A 19,538-nucleotide genomic window follows, 5' to 3' on the forward strand; every position below is an offset into this window, starting at 1 on the left:
CGAAGCGACTGCGGCGATATGTGAAAGGAACTTTAGACTATGGCATTCTGCATAGCAGGTGCAACGATCCAAAGCTGATTGGTTTTACTGACTTAGATTGGGCAGGGCTAGTGGATGACATAAAACCCACTTCTAGGTACGTATTCAGTTTGGGTATTGGTGCTGTCACTTGGAGTAGCAAGAAGCAACAGGTCATGGCTCTTTCCTCCATCGAAGCCGAATACCGGGGAACAGTCAAGGCCGCATGGTTGGCAGTTTGGCTCCGATGGATGCTTTTTGACATGTAGATGCCACAAGCAGGTCCTTCTCCCTTGTATACTGATAATCAAGGGGTGCTCAAACTCGCCAAAAATCCATTCTTCCATGAGCGTATCAAGCATGTCAAGCTTCATTCTCACTACATCCAGAAGCTGGTAGAAGGTAGATTAGTTTAGTTACAGTATGTTCCGACAACGGATCAGACTGCGGATATTCTCACCATGTCTCTGAGCCTAGATAAATTTGTAAAATTTAGGGGGCAACTTGGTATTTTTGATAGATTGACCATTAAGGGAGGGTGTTAGAATAATAATTCTTTATATTGTTAATGGTCAATATTGTATTTAATGTGTCTACAGTATTAGTTAGATAGAAGTAGGTATTGTAATTAATATCTATAGTATTTTTGGAAATTCTATATATTGTAATTAGTTCTCAGTTAATATGAATGAAGTTTTTTACCAGTTCATTTCTTGAACACACTATTGGGTCATTCTTTAGCCCAAAGGGCATGGCATTGTATGCAATGGTAGCCCACTTAGCAGCAAAGGTGCTGTTTGCCTTATCTTTTGTTTCAATTTGTACCTGTTGATGTGTCTTTTGTACACGACCAAACACAGAATAAAATACCTAAAGGCACCTTATCCTCTCTTGAACAAAGTTTCCCGACTGCTGAAGATCTCGCCGAAGGATCAATCGAGGCAACTCCAAGGTTCTGATATGTAGGGTCTCTACGTGTGGATAAGCTCTTCGTGGTATGATGTGATTTTGTTGGAATCACAAGGGGACTTACATTTGACTGCTCGAGTGTCTGATCTGCCGGAACTCAAGTCCTATCTACTGGCTGGAAGATAAAGCAATGGCAAAAGCTACAGGGTTTAGAAAATCTACTCTAAGAACTAGAATGCAAGAAGATGGATGAATGACTAGGTGGAGTCCTACTGGGTTGGGTGTCACCATCAGGTTAAACAATTCGACACCAACTCAGTGCGATCTTCTGGGGATGCTTCAAATATATTCAAATCAGATACCATCAGATATTAATCATCATTCAGGTTAATGCATGAACAATAGACGTGTAACGACTTGAAATTAAGCTCATTCTATGCCAGTGGACCACGTAAGGCGCACTTATAGTCAGCAAGAGGCTAGTGGTTTGGACTAAGGGGATTCCACGCGAGTGCATTCAATAACTTCTTTCATTCAATCTAATTATTTATCATCTACAAAGAAGATTCAACAAGAGACCATGCATATTGCAAAGAGATTACACATTCAATAACTTCTTTCATTCAATCTAATTATTTATCATCTACAAAGAAGATTCAACAAGAGACCATGCATATTGCAAAGAGATTACACATTTCACCATATCTTCAATGAAAAGTGAGTTCATTTACAATTAAGGCAACAATGTCTTGCCTTCTCTTCCTAATCTACTCTAATTGCTATTCTATTTGCTATTCTATTAGCTAACTATTCACTTATTATTTCCTATTCTCTATTAACCAACAACTATTCCCCTTTACAAATGAGGAGCCAGGGCTTATATAGAGAAACTCTTTACAAATAGACCGCTCTGATTGATTTAGAATCAATGGCTAGGATTACAAGATAGAAACCCTAATTAGGGTTTGTTACAACAAACTTCCTTAGCCACTTAGAAAATTACATTCCAAGGGTGAGGACCAATAGGAAGCAGGGGTAGGTGCTTCGAAGTTTGTGCCGTCCCCGATGAGTCAGGTACATTGAATTTGGACATGCTGAGGTGGACCAATCCAACTGGAGGAATGATGATTGGGATGCCACCTTGTCTGACACTTGTAACTTGGTTGATGTTGAATTTGATGATGCTGAGAAGTTAACTTTGACTAACTCTTCTGAGACTATCTGCTTCTTCAACGGACCCTTGCACTGACCTTATTTGATTCTCCTCTGTCTTTGACGTGATGGATGGGTGGTGTACCTTTCCTTGAAATGCTGGCAACGCCTTACATTGTCATCTTGTGGTTCCTTAGTGTGGCAAAGTGAAGGTTCTGGAGGTAGTTGGCAATTCCTTGAACACCTTGAGTCTTCCCTTTTGCATGTGGAACGTCCTTGACGATGATGGACTGGAAGAGGTCGTCCTTGCCCTGGCCTGGTTTTCTCCATCTGCAAAATAAACCAAAAGGTGATTAAGTACATATGACATGTTCATTTCAACAAAGCATTTTCCACCTTAAATCATCAACAAGAAGACTTCAAAATAAAGTTCGCTCAAAATGCTTCCCAAGGACATGCCCTATAAGAATTTCACCCTGGACCCTTTGGAAGGGTCAGGAGCGGATTTTGCATTCCAGGATAATTCTATCACTTGTTTACTCCAAAATTCCTCCCAAGGCAAACATATGATAGCTTTCCTTCCTCCAAAGCCTAGGGATCCATGCTTTGACCTTTATCATGAGCAAGTTAGGTGAAATTGAGAATTTCGCCCTGGACCCTTTGGAAGGGTCCGGAGCGAATTTCTTGATCATGGACAAAACACTCGCTTCTTTCACTTACAACCCCTTCTAAGACATGCTTGTGGCAATCTTTAAGCCCAATCTACCTTGATCACTGTCTTGGTCTCGCACAAATTTGGTAGAAAAAGGACATTTGGTGAATTTCGCCCTGGACCCTTTGGAAGGGTCAGGAGTGAAATTCATGATTTGCTTGTTTTCCTTCACCAAGGTCTATCTTTTTCACTTTCTATACTTGGACTCTTATCCTTGGATCCTTCTCCCATGTTTGCAACATTATGTTTGACTTCAAAATGACCAGAAAAGAGAATTTCGCTAGAAATCATGGCCAGGGACAGGACCTACAATGGATTTCGCCCTGGACCGTTTGGAAGGGTCAGGAGCGAATTTCTTCCTATAGCCCAAAATCATCATTTTTGGAGACAACAATCCATTCAAGGGTAATCTCAACGGCTTCTATCACCTTGGTCTAGGTTTGGCTTGGCACAAATATGAAAGGAATAGGTGGTTTTTAGGAATTTCGCTCTGGACCCTTTGGAAGGGTCAAGAGTGAAATTCATGATTTTGAGCTTATTTTCTCATTCTCTCAAGTCCAATCCACCTCCAAGACCAAGGATACATCGCCTCACTCCTATCTAGGCCATAAAAACCAAAAAACTTAACTTGATTTGCAAGGAAAATAGGTGATCCTAGGAGTTTTGCTCTGGACCCTTTGGAAGGGTCAGGAGCGAAATTCTTGATTTGTCTCAATTCCTTCATGTTCACGGATCACTAGCAACTCAAAGTTTTTCTCAAGGACTTCTCCAATCTTACCTCATCCTGACCCACACTTGACTTAGCATAAAATTGAGAAAAAGGGTGGTTTTGGGGAATTTCGCTCTGGACCCTTTGGAAGGGTCAGGAGCAAAATTCAAGATTAGGACATAATTCCATCTCCTTCTTCCCTTGCTATGCCATGATTTTCACCTTTGGACTCCTTCCTCATGAAGAGAACACTTGTTTGATCCCCAAGAAGGCCTGGAAGGAGAAATTCGCTCAAGACCATGGCCAAAGACAGGACCCATTTGGATTTCGCTCTGGACCCTTTGGAAGGGTCTGGAGCGAAATTCATGTCCTAGCTCAAAATCATCATTGTTGATGGCAAAAAATCAACTCCAAGGCATGTCTAGGGATCCTTCTAAGCTCTATTCATCTTTATCCATGCTTAGCTTGACACAAAATGAAAGGAAAAGGCGGATTAGTGGAATTTCGCTCTGGACCCTTTGGAAGGGTCAGGAGCGAATTTCCTTTTCTAGGACAAAATCTTCACCTTTCATTGCTTTCAAACATTCCTAAAGGCAAAACATGTCCATTCTTCCCTTCAACATGCCTTGGATATTAAAAATTTGATCAAACAAGGAAGAAAATGAGGTTTATTGAGATTTTCGCTTTGGACCCTTTGGAAGGGTCAGGAGCGAAAATCATGTCTTAGGCTTGATTGTTCATTTTTTTCAACTCCAATCTTACTTGGGAGGCAAACATAGACCATTCTTCTTGCATATCCACCAAGGTCCTGATCTTGTCTAAGGGGAAAAGGAGTGTTTTCAAGAATTTTGCTCTGGACCCTTTGGAAGGGTCAGGAGCGAAATTCAATTTTTAGGCTAAAATCCTCCATTTCCTCCACCTATAGTCATTCCCTTAGGCAAAAACATGTCAAACACTTCCATAAATGCCTTAGAAACTAGGAATTTGGTCTTGAAAAGTGAGAAATTGAGGTTTGAGGGGATTTTCGCTCTGGACCCTTTGGAAGGGTCAAGAGCGAAATCCCTACTCTTGGCTAGTTTCTCACTTTCTTTCATATCATTCTCCTTCAAACTTGATCAATTCGACTTCCTTTCACCATAATCAAGGCAATCCACCACCAAATAAGCTAAAAACAAGGTCCTTCTAGTGCTCAAGGTAAAATAGAGGGTCAAAATAAGGATTTCGCTCTGGACCCTTTGGAAGGGTTAGGAGCGAAATTCATCCTTTAGGCAAAAAATCTTCATTTTTCATGCATCCAACCACCTTTCAAGGCAAGAACACCAAAAGTTAACCAAACCAAGGAAGAAAATGAGGTTTACAAGGATTTTCGCTCTGGACCCTTTGGAAGGGTCAGGAGCGAAAATCATGTTCGAGGCCAAAATCCTTCACATTTTCACATTCCATCACTTCAAAACTAGAATGTTGGTCTAAACAAGGGAGAAAATGAGGTTTATAAGGATTTTCGCTCTGGACCCTTTGGAAGGGTCAGGAGCGAAAATCATCCTTGGGCTCAAATCCTGACTTCATTTTCACATTTCTTCACTCCAAATAAGTGTTTTGCCTTCACAAATGCCTGGGAATGAGCTAGTTCAGGACTTTGGGCAATGTAGAATGTCTTATGGAGAATTTCGCTCTAGACCCTTTGGAAGGGTCAGGAGAGAAATTCGCTTTGGACCCTTTGGAAGGGTCAGGGGCGAAATTTGACATTTTGGTCTCTCCGTCAGGATTCATGTATGGAATATAACATTTAAGTATAAGAAAGATTTCTCATACTTTAAGTTATATTCCATATATATTGTCAGGATGTTTGAGAGTGGTTTCAGACCTCCAGGAGTTATAATGCAAAATCTAGTTTTTGGAGGATTCTTCAGTTTTCCAGACTTAGTCAAATTTCAGGATCAGGAAGACATTCCAGACTTAGCCAAATTTCAGGGCATTTGAAGATCAGGATGACATTCCAGACTTCATCACTCACCAACTTGACCTAGCTCAGACCTTCAAGGATGATACTCACTCACCGAGCAAGACACAATTAGCAACAAGAGCAAAACCAGGCCCTAAGGAACTCTCAAAGAAACCCTAATTCTGGGGCCCCGTGGACTCACCCTGGCTCAAGCAGAGCCTGCCATCCTAGTGATCCCTCTGGCAACACTCAGCATGCAAAGGCTAACAGACAAACCCTAAAAACCTAGAAAGCAAACCCCAGAAAGCAAAAAAGTAGGGGTCCCCATTTGCGATGGGGCGATGTGTGAATACATCACAACAGTACCTAATAGTAATTAAACAAACTGTCAATGAATGTGCATGCTATTTCCCTTTCAACAATTCCTTCTAGGATCTCTTTTACGAATCTAGTGGGAAATGGCTTCATAACACATGCATCATGAAGCATGTGGTAACTCAAACATATCCTTATGTGCTCATCCTATTTGATAGAGATTACCATAGGACAAACAAATTACCCAGACTTCCAGCATTTTGTCTTATGTGCTTACTGTTTTTGATAGAGATTACCATAGGGCACGCTTGTTTTGACTCATCCATCAGAAAATTTACCCATGGCTCCAATGTTTTGTCTATCTCCTTTTTCACCTTGATGCACAGATTTGGGTTTAACCTGTGTTGCCACTTCTTCGCCAGTTTAGACGTTGGCTTCAACTTGATCTGCATTTTCTTGAGGATGGGTATAGGATATTCATCTCTTGATAAATTCTAGGGAACAAGTCCTCATACTCATCTAAGACGCTGACCACTTGTGCAAGCTATTCTTTAGGCTAGCCATCTCCAATTGCTGTCATTTTGGGTTCTGTTGATAGGTCTTTTGATGCAACCAACTCAAGTAGAACACAGATCACACTACTCTTTTTGAAAAGCTAATTGATACAAGGAATCAACACCTCCAAGGTCTTGTGTGCCAGGCCATTGCAATGTTGGAGCAGTAAAGTGGTCTATGTGATTTGGTTGTAGTTGTACGAGGGGCTTGTGCTGGTAAAATGTCAATCTAGCCAATTTATGCATCCAGAGAGTGAAATCTGCTAAAACAGTTGATAAATCTTTCTGGTTTTGAATAAGACAATTCTAATCTAATGTTAAATTACAAATTTGCAAAAGGGAAGATCAAAAGATGTTAGGGGCTAAAGAAGTAAACAATAAAGGTAAACAACCAATGAGGCATTTAGTTTTAGTTCTAATTCTGAAAGGTTTGATGAAATCCAAATAACCTACAATGTAGTGATAAGTATCCCACCCTATCACACACACACACAATAGATACAAGCTTTTAAACAGCTTGACAAAATATTTGAGTTAAGTGCATGAAATCGCCGTATTAGATGTGTGAATTTCACACGCTAACCCTACTTCAATGCACTTAATAATAATTCACCAAGTAATTTAACTTAACGAGCATGAAGCACAAAATATACCACTATGGACTACCAATGGAGAGAACATTTAGAAAGAAAAAGGGGCACAATCTTTTGATTGATTTGTATTGGCGTGAATTGCTATTTCTAGCAACATTGCCAACATCGAAAATTTGATAGTTTGCTTTCTTTCCAAAAGTTTCAACCTTTAACAATGTTTGTAAAACTAAAATATATACCCATTTTGGGCACCCAACATTATCCTTACAAGATCAAGTCAGCTTGGATCTTAAATTGATCATTGGGCCCAAAATTTACAAGTGACACTTATTTATAAGAGACTTAGGCCCCAAAATTAAATCATACACTTTATTATGCAGGCTTAAGAAAATGAATTACAATTGAACACACTCAAATCAAAGAGTGGTTTATTACATCATGTTAAAAAGAATGCAAGTGAAGAAGGAATAAAGAAAATGAGCACTTGGCTCATTGCTGACCTGTTGCAGATCTGATTCTTCTTCACTTTAATTGGCTTGGGAATCAGGCCTAGCAATTTTGCAATGTTTCCAACACTAAGTTGAAATTGGGAACAAGTGTGCATCAAACTCTTACCTTTTTAGCAAATAGGTTCTTGTTAACTTGCTCCACAACTACCTTCATCTCTAGAATCATGGCTTGGAACACATTGAGGTTCCCCTTAATTCTCATTAGCTCATGAATTAGCTCGTTTGTGAGATTCTTCCTTCTTATCCTAGTGAACACCTTGATGATGGCAACAGTTGGAAGAGGCTTTGTAGAGTGCTCCCAAAATGTGTAGGGAAGGGCCTCAATAAAATTTTCAAGATCCATGAAGCTAAACTATAGCCTCCTTTTGCATAGTGAACTTGCTTTTGCAAGCCCTCAATGCTTTGATCCTCCATTTAGTGGCTTCAAGCCACTCCATATGCATTTTTGGATTGCCAACTGGTAACTCATCTTTGTTTTGTAGGTTTGTTGATGAAATCTTGACCATTCTTTGAAGCTGAGTAATATGAGCTCTTCACCAAGGGACTCCTCAAACTCAGCCATTGGATTGGCTTCACCTCTTTCTTTGTGATAACAATAGATGGACTCACAAATCAACTTGCTTTCTTGTCTCTCCAATGAATCCCTCCAAGTCGTGATTGCATTCACCACATTTTTTAGGATTATGGGAGTAGGTACATATGAATCCATTGGATCCACGAGGTAATTGATATATGTAGTGAGCTCACCATCTTGAGCCTTGAGTTCTTTCTTGTTCATCTCATCTTTATCCATACAATCGAGGATGATAGACGTTGAAGTTTGGAGAGACTGCTTCTCTCCCTCGTGTTTGATGACCCAGATTAATTGTTTGCATTTGGTAGTCCCTTGGTTGCATTCTAGCTTCATCCTTTGCCACCAAAGGGGTTGCTACATGTGCAGAACTTACTCCTTGAGCATCCACTGAGATGGTGGACAATGTTTTAGCTCTCTTTTGCCTTGGTTGAACTTGGAACATTCCCACTAGCCTTGAGAAATCCCTTGAACTAGGTTTAGAAGTTCTTTGTCTTTTCTCAATAGTAGACCTCAACCAAATTGGTAATCTTGAATCTCCTAGTGAAGTCTCACTTGTATGCACTATTGTAGGAGTTGGCCACTCTTGGGAGAGTGGAGCGAGGAGGTGGTGGGATTTTGGATCCTAGAGGAGGTGGAGTCGCCAACTGAGTTGAAGTATGAGACTCCTTAGAATGATCTTATCATTGGGATACTTAGGGAGTCTATAGGGTGCTTTGTGAAAGCCATCCACTCCGATGTAGGAAAAAGTTTTAAATTGGATGAGCTAGTTTCCCAAGCCTGCCATTACTTAAATTGCCTCCAAAGACAAGCTCTTTGCATAATCATTCTTGCACACTTTCCTCTATTACCTCCTTTGTCTACACCATAGTTGAACTACTCGCCAAAAACAAAAACTTGCCAAGGCCCGAAAAAAAACTCGACGAAAACTCAGCAAAAACTTGGCAAAACTCGACAACTTAAATTTTTTCTTAATTTAACTAGAAATGCATTTTTTTTGTTGCAAAATTCAGTGAGGAAATGCATCCAATGAGTCAATAAATGAGTGCACAAAAGAAATGCATCCCTTGTAATATTCCCCTTATTTTTTTTTTGATTTTCCAATGAGATTTACAAACAATCACAGTAACCCGTTACGGTTAGAATAAAGAAATCCAAACAATTGAAGGGAACCCTCCACTTTCTGATCACCGAGAGCCCAAACTGGGAGGGTGAGAGCATACAGCAGCAAGGGATCGTTAGATGCAAATCTGAGATGCTGATTACAATACTGGGCGGCAAGCCAGCCCCTTCCGCTTATACAACGGGTAATGAAAAATCCTAAAATCACTTGGTGGTAATCCAACCAAGGACAATACAACAACTGGAATGAGCAATCACTCTACCGCTTATGCAGCGGGAGGACTAAAATGAAGATTATTATCAACTCCACTGCTTATTCAGCGGGAGGACATTATTACAAACAAAGATAGGCGGCATGGCCAACCTCTTCCACTTATGCAGTGGGAATTACAGATAAGTTGCAGCAAGAATGATTGATCAGTACTTCTGAAACAATCTTACAAAAAAGAGATAAAAGATTAGAGAAGATGTTTAATGCTGATGCCAAGCAAAATACTTCCAAAATCACACAACATAAAACACTAGTGCTGTTCTAATTTTGCAAGCTAGAAACACACTGTCGGGCCACTACCGGAAACACCAAAACACTCATAACTTTCTCAAAACTATCCGGAATCGCATCAATTCAAAAGCAAACAATAGATATAACATAGGCGTCCAACATAGAAACTCAAAGCTGCAACATTGGAGACTGGAAAGCAGCTGCACGCATCCCAAGACAGCCAGGAAAGGGGCGGTACAGCAGAAAGTTCGATCTGCTCCTAAAAATCATAATCCACACCAAAAACCATGTCAAGTTGGAAGAACGGTCGCCTTCCCAGTACACTTCCAAAGAACTGATACCCAGAATGATGGGTTGCATAGGCAGGGAGATACGAGCAATTCTTCACTTCAGCCACACCAAATCAGCAACTCCAGAAAACACACCACACTGAAAATACTGAAAATACGCACTGAAAATGTCACAAGAATACACCACTCAGCTAGGTACTATGTCTCAAGTACGAAACTGACAGTACTAGGGAGCCACACTCCGAAGCTTCAAGTTCAATTGCCAAACCGGCAGCATAATGATGCATTTTTTCAAGATGGCCAAAATGAGAGCTGAAGGCTCTTATTTATAACTTCATGCTCCACCAAATTCAAATGCAATCGACGCCCAAACTCAACTCAAACTCTTTTCATTTTATTTCATGTCTTCACCTAACATGGCGCCCACTTCCAATCTTCCTAGGCAAAGTTCGAACTTTACCTTTGGTGACAATTTTGCAACATAAAAATAAAATAACATGAGATGTTTTATCATCCACAATCACCACCAAATTAACGCCATTGACTTAGGAAAATAACAATATTGATATTAGATATTATTTTTCCTTAAGTCGTCCTCAATACACTTAATCAGTAAATACAAATATTTAAATATTAAACCTTAGGACAAGGAAATAATATTTAATTAAATCACTTATGACTCCAATACTGATTATTAACAAAACCAGTATGAAGTTGAGCAAAGAAGATCTCCCAACTGCTGCAGGATCAGAACCCTGTCCAAACTGCCAAAAATAGAAATGCTCCATAAGTCATGAAATACTCCTCCGAAAAGCATGATCTTTGCACCCAGAGAAAGAGCTTGGAAAGCTCAGTAAGACAACATCATCCAATCAGCCAAACCCTAACTTACTGAAAATAGTAAGTTCTTACTTCATCAAAGAATCCAATGCATGTTATGCAACCTAGGAGTTCATAAAAAACCCAGAAGGAAACCATAGATAGAACTGAAGAATTCCCTCCTGATAAACCCTAAAAAGCTCGCGCAGAACTCCACCAAAGTTGGAAACCCTAATTCTCCTTTCCACAGCCTACGGGTCTTCGGAATAGGCCAATGGACCACTGAAAGCACATCATTGAGAAGGGGACATTACATCCTTTTAATAAACCACTTTTTGAATTAGTCATCTAATTGTATGTGTTATTTTTGACACCAACTCCTTGAATCTATGGGTAATATCCATAGTCCATCTCAGCTAGATGCTACCTTGTCTCCATGAATACCACAAAATTGTGATGTGCTTTCTTAGGGTAACCAAGTTTTGTTAGCAAATCTGTTCTAATTCACGAAGATATATTTTGGTGTCATTAGAATCACACTGGGTAAACTAGTCTTTCATGCAACCACTTAATGTGGCTGCAAATAACCTGACTTTGTGATCCTTATCCATGACATTTTTCATGTGCCATACAATCTTACATGTCTTCTAGTGATGTGCAACATCCTCAACTCCAGTAAATGTCTTAAGTGATGTGTGTCGGCTCATATCTTATCACCTAATTTCAGGCCATATAAGCTACTCTAACTCTTTCTACCCTTGCTTCTTTGTGTAACTGTTTGAGTATATGATCCCAATATGTGCTGGTTGAATATGCAAAGCATCTAAGATGATATACTATTCTATCAAATGTAATATCTATTTGTCTTTAAATTTTTTCATCCTCTACTCTACATTCTTCCCTAAATTTCTTATTTAGAGTGTGCCTAGCTAATACTTGTATTCTTGGGTAGGTTCCATGACAGGCTCCAAAATTTGTTGCCCATCTACACCAATCTTCCTCCAATTGTGGTCATTCTTATATCCTTTATCGAAAATGTGTACATGATGCTCTTCATCATTGCTTCCTCTAATGAGCACCTCATTTGTGTGTGCCATGCCTTTATATTTTTGCCTTAGATGCAATAATTGTAGCCTCACATCTCTGGGCATACATTTCTTCGTGCTCTGCCTTGGAAATGCTTGCTTCCATGACTATGTTCTATCAATCCTTGGGTCTTAACTGGCTTTGCCATACACCACTCAACTTGATGTGTGGTAGGCAAATAAAGTATAATGACGGCCTTTATGCACTTTTTTATCAATAGGAGCTTGACCCAAATAGCAATCTACTTTAACAACTTGGGCCAAATTGGAGTTAGGAGCTAATGCAGCGCCTCCTTATTGGAGCGATAAGTGGACATTGTGAACTAAAGAATATGATTGCTAGTAGTTCTTTTGATAAAGATGTCAATGGTGTAAGTCCAAACTATATTTAAGCATTGTAGTCTACCATTATGCTATGGTGTCTAATCCATCTATTTTGATAATTAATCTGCCACTGCTTTGTCCACATTGATAGCCAATCAAAAATATGTTTAGGCAACTCAGCCTAGAACTCCTTGTATAGGGGATCAAAAAACTCCCTTTCATGTAATTCCTTGACTATTGCACTTGTAGGTATCTCCGTGTGTATAACTTAATCTTTCTTGTGAATCCCATTCAGATTTTGTTGCAAACCAGCAAACATAAGAAGCTCCTAGCAATAGAACCAAAAGGTAGCGATTTTATTGCATGTGCAATTGACCTTGGCTAAGTACTCGAATCTACTCTTGCATACATCTACTCTTGCATACTGGCATCAAACTCCTTAGTTCTCAACTGATTCATGCTAGAGTTCTTTGCCCACCAATTAACTTACATGTTGTAACATATGCATGGATGCAAACCATGCTAAAAACACTCATGTGCAAGAGATATTTGAATGGAGAAAATGGTAAAACTTTTCTATTCATTCATTCCATATCCAAATAGTTTATATCATGGGGTTTATGTAGGTGCATTATTCCCAATGCCAACTGAAGCTATATTAGGAGCACTTTTACATGATTCTATCAATATTACATGCTTTGCCTAAAAGCTATGATCTATTCTTATTTGCAGTGCTAAAATACATGATGCACTCAAAATATACATTGTATATTTTAACTGTCACTATGTACGTGCTTAAAAATTATAGAAAATTAATTATATCAGATTGCCACAATTTATAGAGTTGTAAGTTGCTGTTTCTGGATTTGATTGTGTGTGAGTTTATTTCATCAACGTTTGGGATCACACTCCGTGATCCATCTTTATGTTCCTTAGCTATCTTGCATCCCGATGATGCATCACAGAGTGTGACCCGAAATGTTGATGGAAAAGGATCACACACGATCAAATCCAGAAACAGCATACGATTATAGAACATCTTATTCTATTACAACTTTGGTGTGTAATTGCAATTATTCAAAATACAAAGTATTTTTGACTCCAACAATAAACAAAAAGGAAAGCATTTCAGAGAGAACATATAATTTGTGCAATACAAAGCAACATGGAGGCTAGAAAGCCATGCACCTCAAAATGAAAATGTAGTCGTAAATATCCCTACTTACTATGATTATAAAAATCCAAATGCAAAATGAAATAAATATTGACCCTATGTAATCATGGCAGGCACTTCTAGGTTTGCTAGCTCTAGAATGTGTGGGCCTGCCCATAGTAGTGACAATAGAACTGCCAGCACCAACTCTTTAACCCATGAAGATCCCATCCATTGAAGACAGCATAGTGGTCATTTCATTTCTTTGATCTGTTGGTGCTTGTGCATAGGCAAAACTGGCAGATCAATGAAACGAACCAGGATTAAAGAGCTTTGTGCAGATCTTCAAGATAATGTGTTGGAAAATCAGCATCCTCTGAGCATTAGCATGCTATAAAACACTATGTGGATTGGGTATGCAGCATTCGTTGCCAATATTGATGATTGCTGATGCCCAAGAGAAACAATGGAGATAGAGAAACACTTACTACGTTGGTAGGGATTTTGGGATTTTGGTTGAACTCTTAGGCAAACCTGGAAGTCCATCATACACAAGTGTAATAATGAGGATGGGTTTAAAGATCAAATTCGAAATTCATGCTAACATAGGTTGATTTGCCAAAGAAATACTAATCAATGGCTTTTCATTCTGTAATAATTCATTGTAATTAAATGCTTAGGGAGGGTCAATATGTATGACCTAAAAAGTCAATGCAAAAGATATGAACACGGATACACCTGAAAGGTTTACAAAATACAAGATAAATACAACTGTCTTAATTTCTGACACGATCTTTGTTTTCAAAACTGTACCCATTTCACTGTTTTCATTTGCATTTTCATATATATACATATATTTTGTGTTAGATTTATCAAAATATGGTTTCATGAAGTAGTTATTATCATGAAATGGCGGGGAAGTTGTTTTCTTTTTTTAATTTTTTATTCTTATTTATTGGACATGATATATACAATTATAATTTAATGGCACTACTCTTTACTAACAGCTAACTATTTTATTCTTGGAATGTTGTTCCACAAAGGTATTGGGTCTCTCCGCCCACTAATTGGGGCATAAGGATTGTGCCTGAAAAGAGTGCTTTTATTATTGAGCGATTTGGGAAATATGTGAAGACTCTTGATGCTGGCATTCACATTTTGATACCTATGGTTGAACGTATTGCTTATGTTCATTCTTTGAAAGAGGAAGCCATTCCAATTCCAGACCAATCTGCAATCACAAAAGACAACGTCAGTATTTCAATTGATGGGGTGCTTTATGTGAAGGTAATTAATGCCTGAGTTTTTTGAATTTTAGTTTCATTAGTGGTTTGATGGTGACGATGTCAACATGTTCTCTAATACCTACCAAAGCATCTTTACTTGTTTAAACTTTAGAAGATTGTTTTTGTGAGAGTCTAGTTTAAGAATTTTTTTCCCAAGCTTGTTTTGGTTCCCTTGATTCAAAACTTCACATATTAGGCTGTATTTGCAAATATCTTTGTAATTATAGCAAAGCCATTATATAGTCATAGTGGGCAGTTTAAAGGGAAATGTGTTTCATTTTAACACCAAGGTGTTGTCTGGGGGATCTTTCTGCCAATTTGACCGTTAGTTTGTGAAAATAATTCATAAAAAAATGTCCTGAACATAACACTCTTTGGTACACAATAGTCTTCCATATATATCTTTTTCAACAAAGCTCATATAATGTATATATTCAGATAATACTTTGTATGTCTTTTTAGGTGACTTGGCACACTTAAAAATTTAGTTTTCTGTGAAAACAAATATTTTTCTTTCCTTTGACTGTTCATTCAGAACAATTGTTTATCATGTGTTGATTTTTTGTTGATATTGTATTTCCAGATAGTGGATCCTATTAGAGCATCATATGGTGTTGAGAATCCCATTTTTGCTGTCATTCAGCTTGCACAGACAACCATGCGTAGTGAACTGGGTAAAATCACTTTGGACAAAACATTTGAAGAAAGAGACACTCTTAATGAAAATATTGTGGTGAGTTCAATCTTTCAGAAATCTATAGAAATAACTATAAAAGTCAATATTGATTTAAATGGGTAGTTTGTCTTATATTGGAATATTGATTATTTTTTTATTGTTGTTGTTTTTGAAATAGAAAGAAAAAAACAATTAACATTAACATCCACAAATATTAAAAGTAGACTAATATAGGAAGTTATTAAGTGAATGATTTTGATTTTATTTTGAACTGGCAAAGGTTGGGGTGAAAAACTTAAAACACATGCATCACATTTCTTACATCATCCATTTAGGTTACTTCCCTGCCCACTAAATCCTGATGTGTGCTTATGCAGTTCACAATCCTTAATGTTTTCTTACACAACAGTCGCATTTGTTCGTGATCCAATCGACCCATAAAATTCTCCCAAATCGTATTTGAAATTATGTGGGCGCATTGCTCAAGTTTTTTTAAACAAGGTAAAAGGTTGTGCCCCACCACAATAGACCTTGGTAATCAGAAGTGCTATAACAAGCTTCAATAATAAAAAATAAAGCGTGCATTGAGATTGATTGAGGAGATTTGTTATTGAAACAAAATAACTGATTTATGCTGTCTCTGGTACTTTGACCTACCCAACTAACAGAGGCTGAGGGAGTTGCAACTGTACACTTTTGAGTATAAGATTGTTGTGAAACATTTGGTTATTTAATTTATTTTTCAATGTCACTTGCTTTGATAATTACATCCTTAAACTGGTTAGGGCAAGGTTATGGACATAAAAAGTATCTACACAAACTGTCTATTAGAGAGGATGTTTATGATTGCTACAATACTGATTCTTGGAATGTTGAAGAGTTAGAATATGTCCCATGTTCCAAAAGTATGAGAGATAAGGCAGTTGAGACGACATTGAAGCATCCTCAAGAGCATGGTACAAAAGGTTTGATATTTTTCTATAGAATGAAGGGTGTCTTTGTTTCTTTGCTGATTCAGATGTCTAGATTAAGCATATGAGTGAGTGAGTTATAACTTTAGCATTGCATGATGATGATGATTCTATTACGACGAGCAATGATTTGAAATTGTTAGATTTGTTTGAATCTAAATTGATTGCTGAATTTGAAATGACTAGCTATAGTGAGATTCATAATTGCTTAGCCATTCAAATTGTAAAAGAGAGGCAGTAGAAATAAATTTATCTTTGGCAGAAAAGGTACATTGAAAATATCCTCGAGAAGGTTAAGATGGATGACTGCAAGAGAATGGGTACTCTGATAGAAGTTAGTAAAAAATTATCATTGAAAATGTGTCCAAAGATGCAGGAAGAAGATTACATGAAATCAATTCCTTATCAAATTGCTTTAGGAAGCCTTATGCATGCAATGGTTTGTAGTAGACTTGACATAGCAAATGCAGTGAGTGTTGTAAATCAATTTTCAAGCAACCCTTAACTACAACATCGGGCAGCAGTAAAGAGAATTTGTATATATTTGTGAGGAAGGTTCTTTTTGACAGAAAAGAGTGTGCAGGGTTGTTTCTTGTTATATGGTCTAAGGTTGAATTGTTTAGACTCACCCTTCCATCCCATTTCATTGTAACAAAAATGTTTCCTAGGAATAAATGGGCAAGCCAAAAGATAAAGACTTTTTAAATTAATTGTGAAAACATTTTGTTAGGGTTATGGAAAAAAAGAAGGAGGAAAAACTGCTGCAGAAATCAGGAAAAACCAAGAAATCCTTTTGATCAAAACATCGTGATTTTTTCAGGAAAAAATTGGGTTAGAGTTAGGGAAAAAAGAAAAAAACCAGAAACTCTAAGTTGTTTTGATTGAAAAATTGCACTCCCCACCCAAAAAAAACACTTCTAAACTGATAAAACTTAATCACAATATTTTGCAGATTTCTGCAACTATAATCCCAATTATGTTATTATTGCTATCTATTTCTCACTGTTTGTTTTAGATGCTTTATCTTTTGTAGTTAAATACACTTTCAACACTTCTGATGAGCCATTGTTACTTGATGCATATTTGAATGTTATTGATCTAGTTGACTCATTTGTGGACATAATATTATTCCTCTATTTTAGCATACCTTAAGGATATTTCCACAGGAATTAGACTCCCATCTTGGATGTCTGAGACATTTTGGGCATGGGAACATATAGTCTTGACCCCACTTCCCATATACCCATATACCCATATACCCCCACTCTTCTTCTTGTTTAAAAAGTTGGGATAATTGAGGAGGATATTCCTCACATTGCCATTATAAATAGATACTTGAAGAAATAAGCTGAGGAGAAAAAACTTCAATTTTCACCGAACTCACCTCTAATAGTCATCAGTATATCATGGCCCCAAATGAGCCGACTCTTTGGGAGTCATTTGCTTAGGAAGTAATAAGTGTTTTAACACAATAGTTATTAATTATTTATTATTTTTGTCTTTTTGTGTGAGCTGACTCTAGGTCAGCTATGTCTTGTTGGGCCGACTTATTGGAATTCTTCTATATAAGGAGGCTCAAGTTTGTTATGTGGCATGGTTGAAATAATCTGTAATCTGTCTTTGGCGAAGACTGCTACAGGGGTGATCATCTTAGTGAGCCTAGTAGGTTAGGATGACCATCCTTTCCTTGGCTTGTGGATTTATCTAGCACTCCATATCCGAGCTATAAGCTAATACTATCATATACGGTTTTTAGGGAGTTCTTCTTTGAAGGGAGCATCTGGTCAATTGATTCAATCTGGGAGCAACGATAGAAAGATTAAGGTGCCATTGCAAGTTGATTCATTCATTTCAGGAGCAGCGATAGAGGAGATTAAGATGCCATTTCATTGGCGCCCAGATCGCCAAATACTGATCTAGGACAGAAGTTGACAATTATTCTATTAGTTGTAGGAGGCAACGGACACTTAGGCATTGAGGTTGTAAGGCAGTGACCTGTGAAAAACACAGGGTCTACGCACTGAGTATAAGTAAGGCTGCTTGGGTTTGATTTGTAAGTTTTTGATTAAGAAAACTGTTTGGTATTCTGTTCCTCATTGAGTGTGCAAACAAATTGATTATATGTTCCTTAACACGTATGGAGTTTTGATGATGTTTAGCAGTGCATTGTTTATATTTCTGTCATGAGATTCGTTATCTGTAATCCAATATCAGCAACTTCTAACTCTGATATTGATTTCATATTTAATCGATTACAATTTCATCTGGTGCATCTTGCTTCTGTAATGATTTCTGAGAATCTGTGGGCTTGAATAAGTGCTCAGTTGTATTGAAAATTAGCAAGCTCTCTTTCAGTGGTATTAGAGCTCTCTGACTTGCTAGCCTATGGGTTGGTTATGAACAACAGGGAACAGGGCTACCAGTAGCGAGAGAAAAGGAAGGTAGCCACCATGGCGGATAAGGAGGAACAACATTCCCAAGAATACATGAAGGAAATTAGAGATCCAATGGGAAAAATGGTACAACTATTGGAAGGGTTGGGTCAGCAATTGAGCAACAACAAGCTTGATCTATTTAAAGAGGATGAAGGCTGTTTAGATGAAGACCAGGCCCCAGGAAAGGAAATGAGCTCCATTTTAGCTAATTCAAAGATTTTAAGGGCTAAGTTCTTGAACAAAGATACAACGATTAATATTGATGAAGAGCAACATGAATCTGAGGAGGATGTATCAAGATTTTATGAGGCATACTATGCCTTAAGCCCTGCCATTCGTGCAGACCTGACTTTTAGAGACTATTATGAAATCGAAGAATGCAATAATGAATGGGAAGAAAGGGTATAAAGAAAGAAAGGATATTTGACATCGATTGGGAAAAGTCACTATCCCAACTTTTGATGGGTTTGAAAATTCATCAGCAAGAGCATGGTTATAAAATTTGGACACATATTTCTCATTAAACCCAATGTTTGAAGAGGAAGCCATCAAATTTGCCACCTTACATTCTGGAGGGGATGACAAAGGTATGGTGGTACAATGGCATGATAACTCAGGGGCGCGATTCTATAACCATGTTGGAAGAATTAAACCAAAGGACAACAAAAAGTTTTGATAGGAAAGACCCAGAAACCCACTTAGAGAGTTAGCACAGCTGAGGCAAGAAGGGGAGGTGGACAATTATGTGATAGAATTTTAGAAACTTGCAGTGATGGTACCTAATGTTACATGTAGGAGGCTCATCGTTTTGTTTGTTGAAAGTCTAGCTGAACCTCGCAAGGGCTTAATAAGAGCATTCAGCCCAAGCACACTACAAGAAGCAATTACAAG

At 38.1% G+C, this 19,538-nt stretch overlaps 1 protein-coding gene across 1 annotated transcript in view; it reads left to right on the plus strand.

Annotated features, from left to right (window-relative positions):
- The window catches only part of LOC131068317 (uncharacterized), a 77,731-nt gene that overhangs the window by 15,917 nt on the left and 42,276 nt on the right, over nt 1-19,538 (plus strand). Inside the window, exons 2-3 of the mRNA XM_058003485.2 lie at nt 14,323-14,566; nt 15,149-15,298. Of these exons, the coding sequence (XP_057859468.1) occupies nt 14,323-14,566; nt 15,149-15,298 (394 nt within the window). The remainder of the gene's footprint in view (nt 1-14,322; nt 14,567-15,148; nt 15,299-19,538) is intronic.

The sequence above is a fragment of the Cryptomeria japonica genome, chromosome 11 (assembly GCF_030272615.1).
Source record: "Cryptomeria japonica chromosome 11, Sugi_1.0, whole genome shotgun sequence".
Taxonomy (NCBI): domain Eukaryota; kingdom Viridiplantae; phylum Streptophyta; class Pinopsida; order Cupressales; family Cupressaceae; genus Cryptomeria; species Cryptomeria japonica.